Source organism: Heterodontus francisci, chromosome 9 (assembly GCF_036365525.1).
Source record: "Heterodontus francisci isolate sHetFra1 chromosome 9, sHetFra1.hap1, whole genome shotgun sequence".
Lineage (NCBI taxonomy): Eukaryota > Metazoa > Chordata > Chondrichthyes > Heterodontiformes > Heterodontidae > Heterodontus > Heterodontus francisci.
The window spans coordinates 19330157-19355146 of NC_090379.1; the positions used below are offsets into that span (position 1 = coordinate 19330157).

At 41.3% G+C, this 24990-nt stretch overlaps 2 protein-coding genes across 9 annotated transcripts in view; one reads left to right on the forward strand and one right to left on the reverse strand.

Moving 5' to 3' along the window:
• Positions 1-12963, reverse strand: part of aldh6a1 (aldehyde dehydrogenase 6 family, member A1) — a 39104-nt gene extending 26141 nt beyond the window's left edge. Inside the window, exons 1-2 of one of the 3 annotated variants that reach the window (XM_068038646.1) lie at positions 12831-12963; positions 2921-2962 (exon numbers count right to left, since the gene is read on the reverse strand). In XM_068038646.1, the coding sequence (XP_067894747.1) occupies positions 2921-2962; positions 12831-12866 (78 nt within the window). In that variant the 5' untranslated portion in view covers positions 12867-12963. Of the gene's footprint in view, positions 1-2920; positions 2963-3941; positions 4039-4448; positions 4503-12830 lie in introns of those variants that run through there. The other 2 variants (XM_068038647.1, XM_068038648.1) reach the window with 2 other exon arrangements.
• Positions 12964-13227: 264 nt separating this feature from the next.
• lin52 (lin-52 DREAM MuvB core complex component) overlaps positions 13228-24990 on the forward strand; it is a 94948-nt gene continuing 83185 nt past the window's right edge. For all 6 annotated transcript variants that reach the window (XM_068038649.1, XM_068038651.1, XM_068038654.1 and 3 more), the window contains exons 1-5: positions 13228-13285; positions 17609-17683; positions 19988-20025; positions 22114-22180; positions 23181-23264. In XM_068038649.1, coding sequence (XP_067894750.1) covers positions 13234-13285; positions 17609-17683; positions 19988-20025; positions 22114-22180; positions 23181-23264 — 316 coding nt within the window. In that variant the 5' untranslated portion in view covers positions 13228-13233. The remainder of the gene's footprint in view (positions 13286-17608; positions 17684-19987; positions 20026-22113; positions 22181-23180; positions 23265-24990) is intronic.

Here is a 24990-nt window from a genome sequence, read left to right on the forward strand (position 1 = left end):
TAACAGAGAGGGTGGATGAGGGCAGTGTAGTTGATGTTCTGTACCTGGACTTTTAAAAGGCATTTGATAAAGTACCACACAATAGGTTTGTTAGGAAAATTGAAGCCCAAGGGATAAAAGGAGCAGTAGCAGCACAGGTACAAAATTGGCTAAAGGATAGAAAACAGACTTGGGGTGAATGGGTGTTTTTTAGACTGGAGGGAGGTACACAGCGGCATGCCCCAAGGTTCACTACCAGGACCATTGCTGTTTTGGATACACATTAATGACAGACACAATTTCAAAATTTGCAGATGACATGAATCTTGGAAGGGCAACAAACACAGAGTAAGGTAGTAACAGACTGCAAGAGAGCATAGGCAGGCTGGTGGAATGGACAGACACATGGCAGATGAAATTCCACACAGAAAGGTATGAGGTGATATATTTTGTTCGAAAGAATGAGGAGAGACAATACATGCTAAGTGGTACAATTTAAAAAGGGGATGCAATAACAGTAGGACCTGGGGTGTTTAGTCCACACATCTTTGAAGGTGGCAGGGCAGCTTTTCAAAGCAATAAAACATGAGATCTTGGGCTTTATAAATAGAGGCACAGTGTACAAAAGCTAAAAACACTAACTCAGCCCCATCTGGGTTATTGCATCCAATTCTGGGAACCACATTTCATGAAAGATGTGAAGGCTTTGGAAAGGTTTACTAGAATGGTTCCAGGGATGAGGGATTACAGTTACATAGTGACAGCGGAGAAGCTGTGGTTGTACTCCTTATAGCAGAGAAGTCTGAGAGGAAATTTGATAGGTGCTTAAAAACATGAAGGGTTTAGATAAATGAAGAGAAACTATTTCCAGTGGCTGAATCCACAACCAGATGGATCGGATTTAAGGTGACTGGCAAAGGAACCAGAGGATACATGAGGAAAAGCTTTATGAAACGAGTGGTTAGGATTTGAAATCCACAGCCTGATCGATAGGCTAGAGGAAACAGAGTTTTCAAAAGGAAATTGGATGAGTACCCGTAAGATGAAAAAAACTGCAGGGTTACAGCTGAAGGGGACTAGTAATCCAAAGGCCTGGGCTACTGCTCTGGGGACACGGGTTCAAATACCACCATGGCACTTGGTGGAATTTAAATTCAACTAATTAAAAATCTGGAATTGAAAGCTAGTCTCAGTAATGGTGCCATGAAATTATCAATTGTTGTTAAAAACCCATATGATTCACTAATGTCCTTTAGGGAAGGAAATCTGCTGTCCTTACCTGGTATGGCCTACATATGACTCTAGACCCACAGAAATGTGCTTAACTCTGAACTGCACTCAGTTCAAGGATAATTAGGGATGGGCAACAAATGCTGGCCTGCCAGTGACACCCACATCCCAAGAAAGATTTTAAAAAAGGCTGCATTTGCCGTCAATGCAACCACTCACTCCCGGCTTCTGCACACCCCTGGCTGCTCGCTCCAGGCCTTGGCGCTTCCCTCCCGCTTTGTCCCATCACCCTTTGGCCGCTCGCCCCCGTCACTTCTTTGGGCGGCGCGGCGAGGAGCTATTGGCCAAAGGTGGGGGGAGAGCGATAAGGTCGAGGGGGAGGAAGAGCGAGAGTGGGGGAGGGTGGGAGCAACGAGGCAGGGTGCAAGCAGCCGAGGGGGGAAGCAGCGACTGGCTGAGGGAAGGCGGTGATAAGGCAGGATGGAGTGGGAAACTGAGAGGAGCAATTGAAGTGGGGATGGTGGGAGGGAGGGGGGTACAGTTAGAGGGAATGGAGCTGGTGATTGCAGCTATTGAGGGATGAGGATGTCATTGCGTGGTGAAATCAGTGCGCGCATTCATACTGACAAGCTGGCAAATATTCACACACACTGATGATGTCCGCAATCACTCCGTCCATGCGCTGCGTTGTCAGGAGTCACTGTGTTTTTAAAAAAAAAAAGCCAGGGTGGGACTAACTGAATTGCTCTTCAAACAAGTTGGCACAGACTCAATGGGCCGAACGATTTCCTTCTGCGCTGTATTAGTCAATGATTTTAAACAAAGTAATGAGCTAAAGCCAACAGTGCAGGACATCCCAATAATCCCAAAGTCCAATTGCGAAAACCACACCAAAGTATTTATATAATGTCTATGTGATTCCCTCACTGACCACCACAAACATGGCTCTTTCATTTTTTTTTTGCTGCCTCACCCCAAGCCTAACTATCCTCTCACTTCTAATATGCCTTTAAAAGGCTTTTTGCTGCCAGCTGGGTTTGTTTTGTCAATGCTGTCATCTTTTCTAGACTCTGTTGTAGTTTTCCGATACACCTTTCATGTGTCCTGATTTTCATTATTATCTGCTCTTTATGTGCTAAATAGTTTTTCTAACAGCTTTCAAATTTGATCTAAATTTCCGATTCATCCAGCCAGTCAAGGAGCAGAAAAGGTGCTGCAACATGGGAGCAGCTGGAAACTAGGATTGGAGGAGTGAAGATTAAGAATAAAATGAAGGGGAAAGGTCAAATCAGAATTCATCAGGTTTTTGCTCCATTAGCAAAAAACATTAGCCATTGGTAAACAATTTCCCTTATTGAAAAACTTATTTACAAAATAACTGTCATTCGGTAAGTAATTTTAACACTCATTAAACATTGGTTACTTTCAATCAAAGCCTACTCCCAATGTAAAATGCAAGGTAAGCAAACTGTCAAGCATAAACAGATGCTCTTGAGGAGCCCAGTAGTGTAAAATTAACTGCTTGCATACAGGCGTCAGTCATCAGGACCGGGCACAACATTCAAGACAAGTGGAACATTTGGCATCACTTTTAACAACAGAAAATTGAGAAAGTAGGGCAAAACAAAATGGAAATGTTGAAAAGTCAACATCAAACAACCGTTTTCTTTGAAAAAGCGTTATAGGGCAGCTGGAGCTAGCTCAAACTTACTGGAGATGATGAGTGGCACATACATCCCAATGGTGGAATGATCTGAAACAAACAAGGTAGAAAAGAACGTTATACATTGCACAACACAAGAAAGCCCCCATCACTCTCTCAGCTGCATAGAAAACTCAATTTCATCTCTCCTTCCCCTCCCATCTCCAACTCATGGTGGATCAGTTCACACTCACTCTCAGCCTAGCTCTGTTTTGTAGCTTATCTCAATCTTTTCTCTAGTTTACATTTTTTATTAGTTGCTCTATAGGTGCCAAAATCATTTTAAAAAAAACCTTTCAAATGGCCAATTCTGTCACTCCAGAATTGGCCTTTATAGCCACTCCAGGCGCTGCTTCACAAACCACTGACCACCTCCAGGCGCGTATCCATTGTCTCTCGAGATAAGGAGGCCCAAAAGAAAGAAAGAATAGGTGCCAAAATCATTTTAAAAAAAACCTTTCAAATGTGATCTGCTTGTGCCATTCTGAAACCAGGGCAAGTTTTCTTCTGATTTCCCCACCATTTTGATGAGTAAAGTGCCAGGGGACTGCTCGCCACCTATCCATGACAGATTAGGAATTCAGCGTGCAGGGGAAACAGCAGGGTTAAATGCCTTATCTATCATTGTTACGTGGCTGTGCTAAGTGGCAAATCATCAACCATAACCTGCACATTTTACAATCTGAAGATTTTTGGCAAGTTCAACTATGGTTATTAAAGATGCAGCATAATATCCCCAAACTCTAAAGCAGAGCTTAAATTTTCCAAATCTGTATTATTTCAGACCAAATATTTTTAAATAGAATAACGGAAATTCAAAAATCTAAATCTCAACTTCAAAAAGTACCAAAACCCATTAAATGAGTATATGAAGGAGAGAAATTATTTTACAATAACATATCACACACTATACACACATTTAAAGTGCTACTATTTGGTTCAGACTTCTGAAAAATTTGATCACCAGATACAAAATCCACCTACGCAGCCAAACAAGGTTTATAAAGTACAGATCAAACATTTCACTTACTTTAATTGGGGAGGAGTGTTTCAGGGGGGCATGGTGCCCCCTTTAGAATAAAATTGTGAAAAAAATCTGAAAGTCTTCAATCTGAACTTCAAAATAGAACATAAAAAGTTGATAAGACAGACTGCTGGCCTGTATTTCACAGAAAAAAAATGAAATGACAGAATATGATTCTTGAAACAGTGAAAATCCACAAATTATATGTAATGAAAGCATTTGACTGAATAGGTCATCGTAAGTGGTGAAGCTGTCAAAAAATAATGAATGCCTCATTGAGTTATGAAAATCAGACACAACTGTGACAACTCTGCATTACCGCCTCTGAAAAAGTGAGTTATATGCAAGATTGAACCTCTCTAATCAATGGACAACAACACCCTTAACTCTCACCCCATTCCAATTCATTTCAACAGAATATACAAAAAAAGTGCATTTTTAAAATCCAAATTATAATGTAGATTCAAGACTGAAGGCTTAAAATTTGTTACAAGGTAACCATTCAGCACCAACCTGTATCTATATGCTTGTGATTATCCCACTGTTGCTTGTCTGGGGAGACTTTGGGCAAGGCGCCACAAAGTACCCACCCAGAACCAGCATTTCACGGAAAGGGGACGGGAAGCAGAAGAGTATAACAGATAACTCAGCAATACAGGACTATCAAAGAAGAAACATTGCATTGAAGGATCCCCCACCTGAAGCAATAACCTTCCTTATTCAGACATGCTGTGCATTTCCAGTATTGGCTGTTAATAATCTGATTAGATTCAATGAAAAATTCTTTACAACACGGACAACACTACAAAAGTAGTTCATCGGCTGTAAAGTGCTTTAAGACTTCCTGAGGTTGTGAAAGGTACTATATAAATGCAAGTTTTTTCTTTGCTTTTAGAAAACTGTTTGGTACCTTAATTCCACAAAGGACAGGAATGAGGCTACAGTGAATGTATAATGCTTGGGCAGCAGTAGAGTTGCAAATACAAAATGGCTTTTATGAAGCTGCATAAGGCTCGTCATAATCTTCCAATCTTCCCTGGATACGGGGATGGGGTGCCAGAGGATTGGAGAGTGACAAATGTGACACCCTTATTCAAAAAAGGGTGTAAGGACAGTCCTAGCAACAACAGGCCAATTAGTTTATCAGTGGTAGGTAAGGTTTTAGAAAAATCAGGGGAAAAAAAAAGACACTTGCAGAGGTTCGAGTTAATTAATGAGATCCAGCACTGATTTGTAAAAGGCAGATCATGATTGACTAATCTAATTGAATTTTTTCAAGTAACAGGGAAGGTTGAAGAAGGGAATGCAGTGGATGTTGTTTATATGGATTTTAAGAAAACATTTGATAAGGTACCACATAAAAGGCTGGTTAACAAAATTTGAGGAGAGATTTATTAGAGGTGTACAAGATTATGACAGGCTTAGTTAGACAAGGAAAATCTGCTCCCATTAACTAATGGTACAAGGACTAGTGGACACAGATTGAAGGTTTTGGCCAAGAGATGCAGGTGGAATACAAGGAAGAACTTTTTTTTTTACACAGTGGGTGGTAATGACCTGGAACTTGCTGCCCACCTGGGTAGTGGAAGCGGAGTCAATCAATAAATTCAAAAGGAAGTTGGAAGGGCTCTTGAAAGAAATAAGCTTGCAGGGTTACGGGGATCAAGCAGGGACTAAACGGATAGAGCCGGCAATGACTAGATGGGCCGAATGGCTTCCTTACATGCCGTAAATGACGTACAAACATACGAATTCGGAGAAGGCCACTCGGCCCTTCCAGCCTGCTCTGCCATTCAATAAGCTCATGGCTGAACTGATTACTCCACATTTCCATCTACCCCCAATAACCTTCCACCCCCTTGCTTATCAAGAATCTATCTACCTCTGCCTTAAAAATATTCAAAGACTCTGCTTCCACTGCCTTTTGAGGAAGAGAATTCCAAAGACTCATGACCCTCAGAGAAAAGATTTCTCCTCATCTCAGTCTTAAATGCACAACCCCTTATTTTTGAACAGTGACCCCTAGTTCTCGATTCTCCCACCAGGGGAAACATCCTTTCCACATCCACCCTGTCAAGACCCCTCAGGATCTTTTTTTTTGACTCAAGACTATGGAGAAAAACCTTGAGATGTAATCAGAAAAAGTGGATGCTGAGGAGATTAGTGGGATGTCAAGGTGGTGGGTTTTAACAAGAGTCTTAAAAGGGAAGGAGATGGCGAGGTGCAGGGGTTGAGGGAGAGAATGCCAGAACTTGGGGCCTGAATGATAATGTTGGGGTGAAGGGAGGGAAAAGCACAAGAAGCCAAAGATCGAGGAGTGAAAATTGTTGTAGGGCTGGAGGAAGTTAGAGATAGAAAGGGACAAGGCCCTGAAGGGATTTAAGTACAAGACTAAACATAATAAGCACATAAATATGAGGAGACGGCCATCTGGCCCCTCGAACCTGCTCCACCATTCAACAAGATCATTGCTGATCTAATTGTGGCCTTAATAACACTTTCCTGCCTGTCCCCATAACCTTGGACTCCCTTGTCAATCAAAAATCTGTCTAACTCAGCCTTGAATATATTCAATGATCTAACCTCCACTGCTTGCTGGGAAAGAGACTTTCAAACACTAACGACCTTGAGAGAAGAAATTCTTCCTCATCTCCATCTTAAATGGGAGACCCCTTAATTTGAAATTGTGCCCCCTAGTTCTAGATTCCCCCACAAGGGGAAACATCCTCTCAATATCTACCCTGTCACGCCCCCTTAGAATTTCATACCTTTCAATAAGTTCACCTCTCAATCTTCTAAACTCCAATGAGTATAGGCCCAACCTGCTCAACCTTTCCTCATAAGACAAACTGCTTCATCCGAGCAATCAGCCTAGTGAACCTTCTCTGAACTGCTTCCAATGAAAGTACGTCCCTCCTTAAATAAGGTGACCAAAACTGTACACAGTACTTTAGGTGCGGTCTTACCAAAGCCCTGTACAGTTGTAACAAGACTTCCCTACTTTTATACTCCATCCCCTTGCAATAAAGGCCAACATTAATGCATTAACATTCCATTTACCTTCCTAATTACTTTCTGTACCTGCATGCTAAATTTTTGAGAGTCATGTACAAGGACACCCAGGTCCCTCTGTACCACAGCATTCTGCAGCCTCTCTCCATTTAAATAATATTCTGCTTTTCAATTCTTCCTACCAAAGTGGACCTCCTCACATTTTCCCACATTATACTCCATTTTGCCCACTCACAACCTTTGCAGACTCTTTGTATCGTCCTCACAACTTGCTTTCCTACTGATCTTCGTATCAGCAGCAAATTTGGCTACAATAGAGTTGGTCCCTTCATCAAAGTCATTAATACAGTAAATTTTAAATTTGAGACATTGGAGACCAGAAGCCAATGTACATCAGCAAGGACAGGGATGATGGGTGAGCAGGACTTGGTGTGGGATATAATAGGAACAGCAAACTTTTGGATGAACTGATGTTCATGGAGGGTAGAAGATGGAGACCAGCCAAGACATCAATGGAATAGTTGAGTTTAGAGGCGACAAAAGCACAAGTGAAGTTTTAGCAATAGATGGGTTGAAGGGGGGTGGTGGTTGGGGGTGTCAGGTGATATTGCAGAGGTGGAAGAAGTGATGTAATAGTGTGAATATGGAAGTTCGAGGTCAAACCGGATGCTGAGAATGTGAACATCTGCTTCACCAGAAGAGAGGGAGAAAGACTGAATTGATGACCTTTTCAATGTTTAACTAGAGACTCAGGCAAGCAGTCTCACAACACAGAGGCAATGGGTGAGATGAAGAGATGGAATTAGGTGTAAGCAGCATGCATGCATGCATTGTGACCCCATATATATAGAAAATGGTGCCTTGAGGCAGAATGTAGATGAGCAAGAGGAAGAAACCAGGGATAGACCCTTGAAGGACTCCAGAGATAATGTTGTGACAGGGGGGGGAAAAGAGAAGCCGTTGCTGGAGATGCTTTGGCTATGACTGGACAGGGAACAGGATAGTTCCATGAACTAGACAGAGGATGATTTGGTTGACCATGTTAAAGTCTACAAAATGGTTGAGGAAAATGGTGATATAATGCACCATGGTCACAGTCACAGGGGATGTTATCTGTTACTTTGGTTAGAGTTGTTTGTGCTGCGGCAGGGAAGAACCCCAATTGGAGAGATTCAAACATGGAGCAGTGGGACTTCACTCATTAGTTTTGGTGGAATAGTGCCTAAAGGCCTGCTACACCACCCAAACCCGACAACATGCGTCAGGTTCAGGTTGGGTCGAGTTGCACGTCCGGGTCTGGCATTTGGGCTCTGGTCGGGCTGAGTCGGACACGCTCTATCACAGGTAAGTGGCTCCAATGTTAATGTAATTTTTGGACTAGAAAGGTGATTTTGTTAGTTATTTTAAGTGTGTCTTTAATTAGTATTAGAAGGTAAAAGTGTTGAGGGGAAAAACCTAAGCTTTCACCCTGGGAAAGCCCCATTCACACGAATCCTTGGGAAAAAAAAAAGGAGAACCAGGCTTATCCAAAGACCACCTTGAAACTGAAAGGCAGGATACAAAATATTGTATATCATGTACTTCTGGAAAATTAAGTAAGTGGCAAGCAACCAGATGTGAAAATAATGATGCTATTTTCTTCAGTAGCTGGGAACATTGTCAGGACAGAAAGGACTGGTAGAGGAGTGACAAGCTTCACTTTAAGAATAAGGCAAACTGAGACTACAATGAAGCACCTTTTAAATTGGATAGGATTGAGACAACTATAGAGTATCATTTAAACTAGCTGGGTGGGGAGGGGGAAGAGGGAAGGGAGGAAAATAGATCCCAGATGAGACAGATTGCTGCCTTCCACTCCCCAATTGGTCAGGTATGAATATATTAACTTTGACATTCAAAAACCAAACATTAGTAACAGACAGACAGTAACACCCACACCCAGAGGCATTAGGAACAAAATATTTGAATGCTAAGCTATAGTCACCCAACCTCAAAGGGTACCTCCACTTAGTCAGTCAATGCTTCTAAAACAAGTAAGGACGGTGTTGCTCATGCAATCTGTTCTCTTCAAAGAGAGAAATACAGAAGTAGCAAAAAGTTAACAAAATTAAGTTAAAATGCTACGGTCCATATATCAATACCAGAGGGTGGTGGTTGATGGCAAATGTTCATCCTGGAGTTTAGTTACCAGTGGTGTACCACAAGGATCTGTTTTGGGGCCACTGCTGTTTGTCATTTTTATAAATGACCTGGATGAGGGCGTAGAAGGGTGGGTTAGTAAATTTGCGGATGACACAAAGGTCGGTGGAGTTGTGGATAGTGCCGAAGGATGTTGTAGGTTACAAAGGGACATAGATAGGCTGCAGAGCTGGGCTGAGAGATGGCAAATGGAGTTTAATGCGGAAAAGTGTGAGGTGATTCACTTTGGAAGGAGTAACAGCAATGCAGAGTACTGGGCTAATGGGAAGATTCTTGGTAGTGTAGATGAGGAGAGAGATCTTGGTGTCCAGGTACATAAATCCCTGAAAGTTGCCACCCAGGTTAATAGGGCTGTTAAGAAGGCATATGGTGTGTTAGCTTTTATTAGTAGGGGGATCAAGTTTCGGAGCCGCGAGGTCATGCTGCAGCTGTACAAAACTCTGGTGAGGCCGCACCTGGAGTATTGCGTGCAGTTCTGGTCACCGCATTATAGGAAGGATGTGGAAGCTTTGGAAAGGGTGCAGAGGAGATCTACTAGGATGTTGCCTGGTATGGAGGGAAGGTCTTACGAGGAAAGGCTGAGGGACTTGAGGTTGTTTTCGTTAGAGAGAAGGAGGAGGAGAGGTGACTTAATAGAGACATATAAGATAATCAGAGGGTTAGATAGGGTGGATAGTGAGAGCCTTTTTCCTCGGATGGTGATGGCAAACACGAGGGGACATAGCTTTAAGTTGAGGGGTGATAGATATAGGACAGATGTCAGAGGTAGTTTCTTTACTCAGAGAGTAGTAGGGGCGTGGAACGCCCTGCCTGCAACAGCAGTAGACTCGCCAACTTTAAGGGCATTTAAGTGGTCACTGGATAGACATATGGATGAAAATGGAATAGTGTAGGTCAGATGGTTTCACAGGTCGGCGCAACATCGAGGGCCGAATGGCCTGTACTGCGCTGTAATGTTCTATGTTCTACCATGCATTACCCAGTTGTCATAGGAGACATTCAATGAGCAGGTAGACTCTGCATGTTGATTTTCACGGGTTGACTGGACATAAACCAATGCTTAAAGCACAGGCAAGCAGCCAAAAAAAAAATCCCGCCAGGCAATCTTACAATCTGTTGACAACAAACTTAGCAGACATCTTCCAATCAGCTCACTTGGCACACTAGGCGGATCCAACAAGGCATTACAATTATTAGAAAATAGCAATGTGGATTCCCTCTACACGTTTGTTCAGTTTGCTTACCCACTGTTTTTTCATGTTCATTTTTCAGTCCGTTAACACCCTTTCTGTACTAATGCTTTGTCTTTCAACGCACCATTAAAATATCTTTGCTCCAGACCTGCTGGTCAGCTTAATGTGACCTTGTCCTATCTACACTTTCTCCTTTATCTCTTGCCCCACCCCCACTTTACTTATATTATACCTGCTCACTGATGTTCAGTTTGGGTTCTGCTGGGGCCACTCGGCTCCAGACCTCATTACAGCTTTGGTCTAAATATGGACAAAACAGCTGAATTCCAGAGGTGAAGTGAGAGTGACTGCCCTTGACCTCAAGGTAGCATTTGACCAAGTCAGGGAATCACAGGGAAAGCTCTCCACTGGTCGGAATCGGAAGATGATTGAGATTGTTGGAGGACAGACATGTAAGCCCCACACATAGCTGTAGGCGTTCCTCAGGGTACTGTCCTCAGCCCAAACACATTCAATAACATTCCCTCCATCACAAGGTCAGAAGTGAGGATGTTCGATGATTGTATGATGTTCAGTACCATTCGCGACTCCTCAGATACTGAAGTGGTCCATGTCCACATGTAGCAAGACCAGGACAACATTCAGGCTGGGCTGATAAGTGCCACACAAATGCCAGACAGACAATGACCATCTCCAACAAAATAGAATCTAACCATCTCCCCTTGACATTTAATGGCATTACCATTGCAAAATCTCCCATCAACATCCTGGGGGTTATCGCTGACGAGAAACTTAACTGGACCAGCCAGATAAGTACTGAGATTACAAAAGCAGGTCAGAGGCTGGGAATGCTGAGGCAAGTAACTCACCTCTTGACTCCCCAAAGCCTGTCCACAAGACACAAGTCAGGAGTGTGTTAGAACACTCTCCACTTGCTTGGATGAGTGCAGCTGCAACAACACTAAAGAAACTCGACACCATTCAGGACAAAGCAGCCCACTTGATCAGCAGGCACCCCATCCACCACCTTCAACATTCACTCCTTCCACCATCGACACACAGTGGTACAGCATCAACTTGCCAAGCCTCCTTCAATAGCACCTTCCAAACCCACAACCTCCTCCACCTAGAAGGCCAAGGGCAGCAGACGCATGGGAACACCATCACCTGCAAGTTCCCCTCCAAATCACGCACCGTCCTGACGGTATCGTCATTCCTTCAGTGTTGCTGGGTCAAAAACCTGAAGCCCCCTTCCTAACAGCACTGTGGGCGTACCTGCACCAGATGGACTACAGTGTTTCAAGAAGGCAGCTCACCACCACCTTCTCAAGGGCAATTAGGAATTGCCAGTGATACTCACGTCCCATGAAAGAATAAAAAAATTCTGAAGTTTTTGAATTTAAAAACATTTAAGAGTCAAAATTTTGAATGTTGTTGTATTATGACCATTCAGAAATAAAAGCAACATAACAGAATTAATATCAATGCTCTTCCTTTATCCATCTCACCTAAAAATATATTAAACCTCCTCACCTACAATATTTAGAGAGTGGGATCCCTAAAACTATTCCACAAATTCCCAGAGAATGAGATGGGTGAAACAACAGATGAAAAGATGCTGTACAGCACAGAATCAAGGACAACCCTTTCCAACATGTCTGAGCCAATAACGAGAGCGCTCTGGAAGCCACCCACTAAAACTGACCTACTGGACAGTTTCCAGGGATACACAATGTACAGATTGTATTGTAAAGGGAGAAACATTTATCTGTTTTCCTTTCAGACAATCTCAGTGCAAACTACTGTAGGATCAATAAAAAATTCATTAAATAATACTGTTGGCATCAGAGTTAGGAAGCCGGTAATTAAGAAAATTAACATTGGCATCTTATAACCTCAAATTTTGAGTTACAGACCTTCAACATGTTACAATCAGAATTCAGCCAAATATCAGATCACTGGAACTTTATTTCAGGGAAGCAAGGACTGATTGCAAGTCCATGGCAATTAATATTTTGATGATTAAAGACACAGGCACAACAACAACAAAGGAAAGTGACTAGAAACTGAGACTTGTACAGTTTACAAACTCTGCACACATAAATGGCGACATGACCCCTGTAGAGGTCGAAGGCGTGAATAAAGAGGATCAAACAAAATGATGTAAAACTAAAGGGAACGATAATGCAGAGTGAAATAGAACGCCAACTACAAAACATATATATAGAACAAGTTTTTTTTGCATTTGATGAGGGTGAAGGGGCGAAAGGTGAAGGGAAAAATATTGCTGACTAATAGCAATTCCCGTTGTCAGAAATAAAACGTTTGCAAACAATTTAATAAGGTTGCGCAGCATACTTATTTTGTATTTTTAGTAACAGTTTGCAAACTGACTGCAAAGTCGAGAGCGTGACTAGAACATTCTGCACACTGAGGAGAAAAGAAGGCACGGATAACCTTTATTTATCTCCCCTCTGCTCCGCTGCTTTACCTTGTGCTTGATAACTGTCCTGAGGATTGCTGCCATTACGAAGCCAAACACAAGAGTAAAACAAATCAACACTCGTTTAGAGACAACTGTCCGTCCAAGCAACCAAAATCACCCACACCACGAGGAAAGCGGGGCTTCATCGCCTTTCAATGCTGATTGGCGAGTTTCTGAATCACGTGGAACTAGCCTTTCATTTTAATTGGCTGATTTTAATGTCCATCAAATTCCTCCCCGGAGGAAAAATCGCTTGGTGGCAGATCTCGCGAGTCTTCGATGGATAACCGTTTATAGATATTAAAACAACAGATATGTATATATTTTTAAAAGTACATTTGCGTACATCTCGTACTTAAAATCAGAAATAGTAGTTTCATTTGATTAATAATAATGTCGTGGCGTTGTGATGACGTATGGGTCAGGTGACGGTGCTGGGAAGATGGCGTCGCCGAGTGCGGGTAAATTCTAATTTGCTTCTGAGAGTGTGAGATGGAGTAGGAGAAAGAGTGAGAGCCTCTGGCCAGCGGATACCCCTCCTTGGCAGCCGGCTACTCCATCCTTTCAGAAACGAGACAGTAGAAAAGAAAAATGTGTTTTATTTCTGAAAGAACATTTTTTTTTTTCTCTTTTAAGATGTTGGCGGGTAACCACAACAACCCCCACCTCACGCTCAGTCAGAGCTGTCAGTTTGCGGGGAGATGCTCAGGAGTGAGGCTTACTGCACAAAGAGAGGGGAGGGGGATGGTGTTAAAACTTACTTAAATAAATGTGGGTATTTTTCTCCGCCCCGAGTTACTTATTTTGAAGTAGGGGTTATATTTTGAGACTGAAGTTACATTGTTGTTGGAATTTAACAGGTTTGCTTTTTCATATAGTATTATGAATGTCCTTTCGCTCATCATTCATTCATGCAGAAGGATCCTAATGCCACTTTTTAGTTCACGATCCCCATTCTAGCATTAATTAAAAATTATTCCAGGGTTTTTGCCTGCATTATCTTCTACCAACCACTTTGAAGAACTACTTAATGGTCTTGAAATCATAGAATCATGCTGTACATTCGGTCTATCACTCCTCTGTCAGATTTTTGAAAGAGCTCCCCAATTAGTCCCGCTCCCCTGCTCTTTTCCCTATAGCCCTGCAATTTTTTCCTTTGAGTGTATATCTAATTCTATTTTAAAAGTTACTATTAAGACTGCTTCCACTACCCCTTCAGGCAGCGCATTTTGTCTCATAAGTTGCTGCATATAAAAATAGTTGTCCTATTCCAGTCCACCCGCCCCCCATTTTTGCTAATTAACTTAAATCTGTTTCCTCCGATTACTGACCCTTCTACCCATGAAAACAGTTTCTCCTTATCTATCCTATCAAAACCCCACATGATTTTGAACACCTCTATTAACTTTCTCTGCTCTAAAGAGAACGATGCCAGCTTCTTTTGTCTCTCCACATAACTGAAGTTCCTCGTCTCTGGTACCATTCTGATTAAATTTCCTCTTTATGCTGTTCAAGGCCTTGACACATTACCTCAATTGTGGTTCCCACAATTGAACACAATACTCCAGCTGAGATTTTACCAGTTATGGTAAACCTTTTTAAAATCACTTTCTTTCTTTATTGTACTCTATACCTCTATTTATAGAGTCTTTGATCCTGTTTGCTTTTTTTAACAGCTTTATCAACCTTCAAAGATTTGTGTATGTGAAGCCCCAGGTCACTCAATTCCTGTATCCCCTTTAAAATTGCACCATTTAGTTTATATTTCCAACTCATTTTTTGAAATGACCAGTTTGATTCTATTACATCAATTTAATTTAAAGAAATATTCTGTTAACTTTTTCAGTGCAATCTTATGTACCTCTCCGACATCTCCTTTCAATGCGAAAAGTCCAAGTTTCAGACTCTTGATGCTGGAGGTCAGCCTTGTGGCTCTTCTCTGCACAGCCTCCAGGACTTGATCTCACTTGTCTGTCTTTTTTCTTGGCAATCAGAACTAGGTGCAGTCTGACCAAAACACTCTAAAGTTTGATCATTAGCTCCTCTGACTTGTCTATTGTTTTGGCAATGCAGTTAATCGTCTTATTGATTCTGTTAATTGCTGCTTCTGCCCTTTAGCCCTGTTTCACCTGAAGGTTATGTTTGGCCTTGGCTCCCCAAGTGCAATGCCATGGGAGATTGACTAGTCTATTAATATCAAAAATATGCTGTATTTTATATAATGGAAACTGTTCATGCAAATATTGAAATTACATGCTTTCTAATGAGTGCTAAATGTGGGCATTGAACATTAATAATAGGACAAAAATCATCATCTTAGGCAGTCCCTCAAGATCGGGGATGACTTGCTTCCACTCCGGTTCAATGGGTTCTGAGATGGCTGATAAGATCTAGAGATTCTGCCACATGAGGGGCAGGTGGCGCTTGAAGGGTCAGGTAGATGAGTAGTTAGGAGGTTTGTCTCCTTTCGACACCTCGACTTTGCCTCACGAAGTAACTCTATGTGTATGATGCCTTCCTGAATGAACTTTCTCCATCTAGGATAGTCATGAGCCAGGGACTCCCACAAGTTGATGGGGACGTTTGAGCTCTTCAGGAATGCTTTGAGAACATCTCTAAAACATTTCCGCTCTCCTCCTGGGAGTCTCCTGCTGCAACCAAGTTCTTAGTAGAGCAGCTGCTTCACCAGGGCCAGATGAAATGTACTGTCTGACCATCATTTTCCAGTCCTCACTGGATACAGGTGTGGTACCGGAGGATTGGAGAACTGCTAATGTACCTCTGTTTAAAAAGGGAGCGAAGGATAGACCGAATAATTACAGGTCAGTCAGTCTAACCTAAGTAGTGGGAAAATTATTGAAATCTATTCTGAGACCGGATAAACTGTCAACTTAGAAATGCACAGGTTAATCAAGGATAGTCAGCGTGGATTTGTTAAGGGAAGATCTTGTTTGACCAACTTGATCAGATGTTTTGAAGAAGTAACAAGGAAGATCGATGAAGGTAGTGTAGTTGATGTGGTCTACATAGATTTTAGCAAGGTTTTTGACAAGGTCTCACATGGCAGACTGGTTAAAAAATAAAATCCCATAGTATCCAGGGAAATGCAGCAAGGTTCTTACAAAATTGGTTCAGTGGCAGGATACGAAGGGTAATTGTTGACGGCTGTTTTAGCGACTGGAGGGCTGTTTCCAGTGGTGGTCCGCGGGGCTCAGCACTGGGTTCCCTGCTTTTTGCGGTGTGTATTAAAGATTTGGATGTAAATGTAGGGGTCATTATCAAGAATTTTGCAGAGAACACAAAGATTGGCTGTGTGATAGATAGCGAGGAGGATAGCTGCAGGCTGCAGGAAGATATTAGAGTCATAGTGTGATACAGCACTGAAACAGGCCCTTCGGTCCACCGAGTCTGTGCCGACCAACAACCACTCTTTTATACTAATCCTACATTAATCCCATATTCCCTACCACTTCCCCACCATTCTCCTACCACCTACCTACACTAGGGGCAATTTACAATGGCCAATCTACTTATCAACCTGCAAGTCTTTGGCTGTGGGAGGAAACCGGAGCACCCGGCGGAAACCCACGTGGTCACAGGGAGAACTTGCAAACTCCACGCAGGCAGTACCCAGAACCGAGGCAGGTAAATGGACTTAAGATATAAAACAGCCATGATCTAATTGAATGCGGAACAGGCTCGAGGGGCTGAATGTGCTTTCACTTCCTACTAGTCGATTGACTAGTCCATTATTTTAATAAAGACTGGTGTATGTGCACACTTCTGAAATATTCCTGCATTGGTCATCCTTTTAAGTTGATATTTAACATTGAAATTGCCCATCTAAACATATAAAATGCCTGTCAACGATGTAGTTGTAGCCAGTAGTTTGTGGCGTGGGCCAAGTCTGAAGTCTATGTGTCACCATCATATAAAAAAAATTTACCTTTATAAGTTGACTGTGAGCATCACCAGAAGCAATTTATTAGTTCTGTATTAAAATCCTTCAGTCACTTCCCGAGTATATTGAAATTTATGGGTAATGCTGGAGTGGTAATTCCTGCTATTCTATCTTGCTCCAAAGGTGGCACTGTATCCCCTCTCTGTTACAACAAAGAGCTGTAAAATAAGGCTATGAGAGATTCAATTGTATTTGTGGAGTTTGCTGTAGACATCAAGGGCAAAAGTATTATTACAACACTCATGTTTTCTCTATTTAAATCCAGTATTGGAGTTCTGAAAATTGGGTATGGAATTCTGAAAGGACTCTACAGATTCAAATGCTGGATGCGACAGTTTGAGTAGTCTCGTTCTCCTCTCCTGTGGCCAAAATGATTGTGGAGAATTTTTTTTATTCATTCTTGGAATGTCTCCATCACTGGCAAGGCCAGAATGTATTGCCCATCCCTAATTGCCCTTGAGAAGGTGGTGGTGAGCCGCCTTCTTGAAATGTAGCAGTCCAAGTGGTGTATTTACACTCAGTGCTGATCGGAGGGAGTTCCAGGATTTTGACCCAGTGACAGTGAAGGAACAGCGATATAGTTCCAAGTCAGGATGGTGTGTAACTTGGAGGGGAATTTGCAGGTTCCCATGCATCTGCTGCCCTTGTCCTTCTAGTGGTAGAGGTCGCGGATTTGGAAGGCACTGTCAAAGGAGCCTTGCAGGATTGCTGCGGTGCATTTTGTATTAATGCATCATTCCATGAACCACCAATGTGTGACTTATATAACATATGACGTGAATCCTTCTGGCCTCTTATTTATATTCTATTTATATGCCATCAGGTGCAGATTTGGAGCAGTCTTTGCTGAGCTTTGAGAAACTAGATCGAGCGTCACCAGATTTATGGCCAGAACAAAGTAAGGTACTTTTGTAATGATTTGAAAACCTGTAGAATACTGCCAATGCTTACAGCTAGAAAATGGTTAGCTTAGATTAGCAATTCAGTGTCGAAGGTAATGGAAGCTACAGTGCACCACACAGGAACCCTATATGGATTAAGTTTGGGATCTCACAAGAGCGCCACGTGATGTAATGGTATATCATCTATGGAGTGAGCAGAACATTCCACGGAGGGAAGGTTGCATGCCATGGGAGAGCCCACTGTGAGTAAATTACATCCAACAGGGCAATGCATGGAGTAGATGGGATGCTACAGGTTAGTTGCATTCCACAGCAGCACTATGGGCTTGAACAGTACACACTAGCAAAATATATTTTTTTAACTTGCTGCAAGTTACAGTAGAGACCTGTGATAGGTCATAGAAATGTATGAAAAGATGAAAGGTTGGCATGACTAGAAATATTTGCCATATCAGCCCTACAGGAGGTAACTGTGAGATACACTTGGTGTATAAAATGTATTGTTATTCAAGCATAGTTCCATAAAGAGAAGGTGGAATAGGTTAGTATGCTATTCTTGCATCTAGCGAATGTAACTCCTTTATTCAAAAAGGGAGGAAGACAGAAAGCAGGAAACTACAGGCCAGTTAACATCTGTCTTAGAAAAAATGTTTGAAACTATTATGAAATATGTTATAGCAGGGCACTTAGAAAAATCCACGGTAATCAGGCAGAGTCAACATGGTTTTGTGAAAAGGAAATCATATTTAACCAATTTATTGGAGTTCTTTGAGGGAGTTACATGTGCTGTGGATAAAGGGGAACGAACCGGTGGATGTATTGTACTTGGATTTCCAGAAGGCATTTGATGCCACATCAAAGGTTATTGCAAAAAAATAAAGCTCATGGTGTAGGGGGTAACATATTGGCATGGATGGAAGATTGGCTAGCTAATAGGAAACAGAGAGTAGGCATAAATGGGTCATTTTCTGGTTGGCAAGATGTAACGAGTGGTGTGCCACAGGGATCTGTGCTGGGGCCTCAACTTTTTACAATTTATATAAATGACTTAGATGAAGGGACTGAAGGTATGGTTGCTAAATTTGCTGATGACACAAAGATAGGTAGGAAAGTAAGTTGTGAAGAGAACATGAGGGTACAAAGGGATATAGATAGGTTAAGTGAGTGGGCAAAGACCTGGCAAATAGAGTATAATGCGGAAAAATGTGAAATTGTCCATTTTGGCAGGAAGAATAAAAAGAAGCATATTATTTAGATGGTGAGAGATTGCAGAACTCTGAGATACAGAGGAATCTGGGTGTCCTAGTGCATGAATTGCAAAAGGTTAGTATGCAGGTACAGCACGTAATTAGGAAAGCTCATAGAATGTTATCGTTTATTGCAAGGGGAATTGAATATAAAGCAGGGAGCTTATGCTTCAGTTATACAGGGCATTGGTGAGACCACATCTGGAGTACCGTGTACAATATTGGTCTCCTTATTTAAGGAAGGATGTAAATGCATTGGCAGCAGTTCAGAGAAGGTTTACTCAACCAGGGGTCTGTTTAAAAATAAGGGATCACCCATTGAAGACAGATGAGAAATTTTTTTTCTCTGAGTGTTCTGATTCTTTGGAATAAAAACACAAAATGGTGGAAATACTCAGCAGGTCTGGCAGCATCTGCGGAGAGAGAGAAGCAGAGTTAACGTTTCAGGTCAGTGACCTTTCATCAGAACAGTGAGTCTTTGGAACTCTTCCTCAAAAGGCGGTGGAAGCAGAGACTTTGAATATTTTTAAGGCAGAGGTAGATTGATTCTTGATGAGCAAGGGGGTGAAAGGTTATCGGGGGTAGGCGGGAATGTGGAGTAATCGAGTAATCAGTTCAGCCATGAACTTAGTGAATGGTGGAGCAATCTCGAGGGGCTGAGTGGCCTACTCCTGCCCCTAATTTGTAAATTCATATGTATTGGGATCTGAGCCCAAACTGTTGATGATAAAAGCCTCATGTCTCAACTGGTTGTAAGGGTCCTATGTGAAATACTTTTGGAAGGTCCAAATCCAGTTCCTAGTTTGCAAAGCTGGCCCGAAATTGGTGGTTTCATTCTGAGGCGCGATAGTTGGTATGCGACACTAAGAATATTCACACCACTACTGAAGGGGTGTCCTAATACTGGGACACCATGTTGGGACAGAGCAACATGCCCTTATCCTGTGCTGTATCTGCCTTGGGAGTCTCCAAAGTAAAACAGTATTCTGTTCTTTAGTACTGGCATTTCTTATACTGATAAAAAATATCACGTAATCTCATTGTCTCTTTCAGTGCCAGGGGTAGCAGAATTTGCAGCATCTTTCAAAAGTGTAAGTATCTTTGTACAATTTGATGTCCTGATAAATTATTAGATGTTGTAGTTAGTATTGCTAGTTTCTGTTATTATAGTGTTCTACCATTTTAGTGCAGACCAAAAACAATATAGGAATTCTTCCAGTAAATGGTAAATAATTTTGTACAAAATTGGAATCCCTGTTGAAACAGAATATTCTGCTGGCTAAAGTTATTGACAAGAAGAACTTCACCTCCATAATTGTACACATTGTACAATGCTTGGCTCCTATTCGAATGGTTAAAGCTCAGCCTTTCCAGATTGCATAGTTTCTAGTGCAAATATATGTATAGCTGTCCATTTTTTATTCAATTGAAATGAAATTTTGCCAAAAACTATTTTTTTAAATGAAACATATTAGTGTTATAAGATAGATTGGATATCTTCTTTTTCATATATATCTATTTGAAACATTCTTGTAGATAATACTATAAGAACATAAGAAATAGGAGCAGGAATAGGCCATTCGGCCCTTCGAGCCTGCTGTACTATTCAGTAAGATCATGGCTGATTTTCTACCCCGGCTACACCTTCCCGCGTTATCCCCATATCTTTTCATTCCCTTAGAGTCTTAAAATCTATTGATCTTTGACATGAATATACTCAACGACTGAGCATCCACAGCTCTCTGTAGTAGAGAAATCCAAAGGTTTACAACCCTTCTGATCTCAGTCCTAAAGGGCCACTCTCTTATTCTGAGACTGTGGTTCTGTGATCTAGCTTCCCCAGTCAGGGGAAACATCCTCCCAGCATTTACTCTGTCAAACTCCTTAAGAATTTTATATGTTTCAATGAGATCACCTTCTAAACTCTATAGAATAAACCTCTACGCTACTCAAGCTCTCCTCATAGAATCCCAGGAATTCGTCTAGTGAACCTTTGTTGCACTGTCTCTGAGGCAAATATATCCTTCTTAGATAAGGAGAGCAAACTGTATACAGTACTCTAGGTGTGGTCTCACCAAAGCCCTAATCAATTGCAGTAAGACTCATTTACTCTTGTACTCCAATCCCTTTGCAATAAAGGCTAATGCATCATTTGCTTTCCTAATTGCTTGCTATACCTGCATATTAACTTTTTATGATTCATGTGCAAGGACGCTCAGGTCCCTTTGAATACCAACATTTACTAGTCTAGTGCCATTTAAAAAAAAAAAAAATCTGCTTTTCTATTTTTCCTACCAAAGTAGATAACTTCACATTTCTCCACATTATATTCCATCTGCCACGTTCTTGCCCACTCACTTAACCTGCCTATATCCCTTTGTGGCCTCTTTGCATCCTCCTCACAGCATACATTCCCACCTAACTTTGTACCGTCAGCAAACTTGGATACATTACACTCAGTCTCCTCATCTAAGTCATTTATATAGATTGTAAGTAGCTGAGGCTCAAGCACTGATCCTTGTGGCGTCCCGCTAGCGATGGCCTACCAACCCGAAAATGACCAGTTTAAGCCTACTCTCTGTTCTCTGTCCATTAACTAATTCTCAATCCATGCTAAATAGATGTGTAACACAACTTCTATTTCCTCTCTTTCTCCCCTCTTGAATCTCACCATGACACGCCCAGTGAGATAATTTTCATCCATCATAGAATTAAAGAATCACAGAATTGCCACAGTGCAGAAGGAGGCCATTCGGCCCATCGTATCTGCACCGGCTCTCCTAATGAGCATTTCACCTATTGCCACTGCCCTGCCTTCTCCCTGTAGCCATTCACATTCTTCCTTTTCATATAACAGTCTAATTCCCTTTAGAATGCTTCAATTGAACCTGCCTCCACCACACTCTCAGGCAGTGCATTAACCACTCGCTGTGTGAAAATGTTTTTCCTCATGTCGCTTTTGCTTCTTTTGCCAATTATTTTAAATCTGTGCCCTCTTGTTCTCGATCCTTTCATGAATGGGTGGGTATGAGCATCAATCTTAAAGGTGAAAATGCAGTGTTAATTTACTCGCCCATTCCCCCAAACTGTTTTAGTTGAAATAAAATGTAAAATACAGTAAAGCTACAATTGTAAGGTACTTTTACAAATTAAGACTAATTTCTGTTTTTGTTTTGTAGCCTATTACCAGCTCTCCACCCAAGTGGATGGCAGAACTTGAGAAAGATGATATTGACATGCTGAAAGGTATTTACTGTGTTTAACCTCTGCATTCATTTGTTGCTGGACAATCTAGAGTGGTTTAATCAAACAAAGCCTTTGAGTACTGATGCATAGAGCTGTGAAGAAAGAATGTCTTGCATTTATATAACGCCTTTCATAACTTCAGAACATCCTAGAACACTTTACAAAGGAGGCGTATGGTAAAATTAGAGCTAAGAATACTGAAGATAATCATGAAGAATATAGAAAGTGTAGTAGGAGGGTGAAAAGGGAGATTACAAGTGCTAAAAAGGAATACATAAAAAAAACTAGAAGATAATATAAAAGCAAGTAGAAAGGGAAAGTTTAGTTAGAGAGTTAGCCTACTCATAATGAAGGGAGTCGAAATTTGAAAACTGAAGGTATGGTGGAGATATTAATTCCGTATTTAGTATCAGTTTTTAAACAGTGAGAACATCAATGTATCTAACTGTAGAGAGGAATTTGGTTCTTTTGCAAATTAGCATCAAGGTGGATAAGTCTTTAAGCCCTGATGACATGCACCCTAGGCTGAAAAGAAGTGAGAGAGAAGATAACAGAGGCACTGGCCACCATTTTTTAATCTTCCTTAAATGCGCGAGTTGTATTATGTGGCTTCCCCCGCCATTTTAAAAGCCTGCATTTCTTTTCAACTATGTTTTGTTCTAATTTTGCCATGACACGTTTGGCATCTGTTTCTCCATTGTAAAGCACCGTGATGTTTTATATTGGGCAATCATAAAAATTGGATTGAAATGACTGGCTTTACTTCCTTTTGTATATATTTTTTTAAAGAATGTTTTGTTATTGTGCAGTCAGAAATGTGTCATGCACATTTCAAAAGTTGCATTGATTTTGAAATAAGGTTTAAATAAAATTGTGCTTTAGGTCATCTGCTAAGTTGTGTATTTGCACTTTCTCCCACTTGTCATTTTGAACAAACCTGATATTGGATTACCGTCACTTCTACGTAATGTATCCTAGCAAAATGTGTTTGTTATCATAGAGTTGGGAAGTCTTACTACTGCTAACTTAATGGAGAAGGTACGAGGTCTACAGAATCTTGCTTACCAGTTAGGACTGGATGAATGTAAGTATACGTTTTCTATTAGAAATTATTATATGTAGTTATAAAATTGCAAGTTGGAATAACCTGATAGTTTGCCATACAAAAAAATAATGGCAGTTTTAAATACAGGTGATAGATCACAGTAATACAAAAGCAAAATGCTGGAAATCTGAAACAAAAACAGAAAATGCTGGAAATACTCAGCAAGTCAGGCAGCATCTATGGAGAGCAAAACAGAGTTAAAGTTTCAGGTCTGTGTATCTGAGTGTTTCCAGCATTTTCTGTTTTTGGTGTTGTCTGTGAGCTGTTGCTGCCTAGTAACAGCACTTTCTTCTGCTATTTCTCCTTGTTTGTCATATTGTCACCATGTGTTCATGCTGAGGAGTCCAGTAAGGCAAGTCCAAATTTCCCAATGATAATTTGAAGTAAAGATGGTGGCAGGATTAAGGTGCAACCAAATGTTTCATTCAAACATTGATCAAAACAGTGTCGTGAAGATTAATCGGTTTCCATAATGAATTGTTACATTTGCGTTCACAAATTTGCATTCAAGAACTGATATTATTGGCTGAGAAGGTCCCGACTTGAGCACTTGTGGGGCCAGTGTTCTTTTATATGATACAAAGAACCAGTTCTTTCACGTGTATTGCTATCCTGGATCTGTGATGGCTCCTGGGAATTGTGATACATCTGGAGTGATCTAGAGCAGGGTGCGAGTCAAACATTGAGGTGGAGTTGGGGGTGGACGGGGTGGAATGTTGGAGCCAAGCTTATAAGCGCATTTGTGAGTTTTTTGCATCTGTGTTACACATTACATTTTATTTTGGGAGATATGGTGAAGAGCAGTCCTGGAGGCTATGTCTCTTGGGAGTATTGCTTTTGGTGGAATGTTATTGGGGCAGGTGGGAGGTGGGGAGAGGTTTGTGTAGAAAGTAGCAAATTAAAAACCAGACAAACACAGACTACAATGAGGAGGAAGAAAAATGGCCAGTGATTGGGTCATGATGAAGACATTTTTCTAAATAGGTATTATAATCTTAGTAAGATTAAACAGTGCTAATGATAGTTAAAAGTAATACTGACATGATACTGATTGAAGATTGCACAAAGCTTTTGTATTGTTATCATTGCAGAGTAATATGTATTATGATTCACTTGAGGGTATAATAATATGGAGAATAATGGATCCCTGGGAATGATTACAAGGCAGTAATTTAATTGAGCAATTTAGTTGATTTCCTAAGTTGCTTGTCGAGTTTGCAACTGTCATATGAACCTGAGATTACATTTCTGTGTTGGACAGCTTTAATATTGTGACAGTGACTGAAGATGCACTCCAGGTCAATGTATAGTGGGGTTCACATTGAAGGAATCGTGATCAGAACATAATTACTGCAAGTTTATTAAGAAATTGTTGATCAACAGGAAATTTTATAGCTGCATTCTTATGAGGCTAAAAATTGCACTGCACCGATATTTGGGCATTGGGATTTCGATTTGTTACCTGCCCTCGCCTTTCCAGTGGACTTAGGCATCATGTAACTTTCATGCCGCCACCGCATCTACGTGATTGTAGTGTAGCGCTGAGCATCTGCCGCACTGCTGGATGCCTCTACGCTCAGCAGGGAGCTGAGCAGCATTCGCAGAGAGCCAACCTTTTGTTTTTAAAATGAAGTCTGCCTCTCTTAAAGGGAAGCTGCTGCTGAATACCATAGCTGCAGTTCCAAACCCAGGAAAATGGAACTTG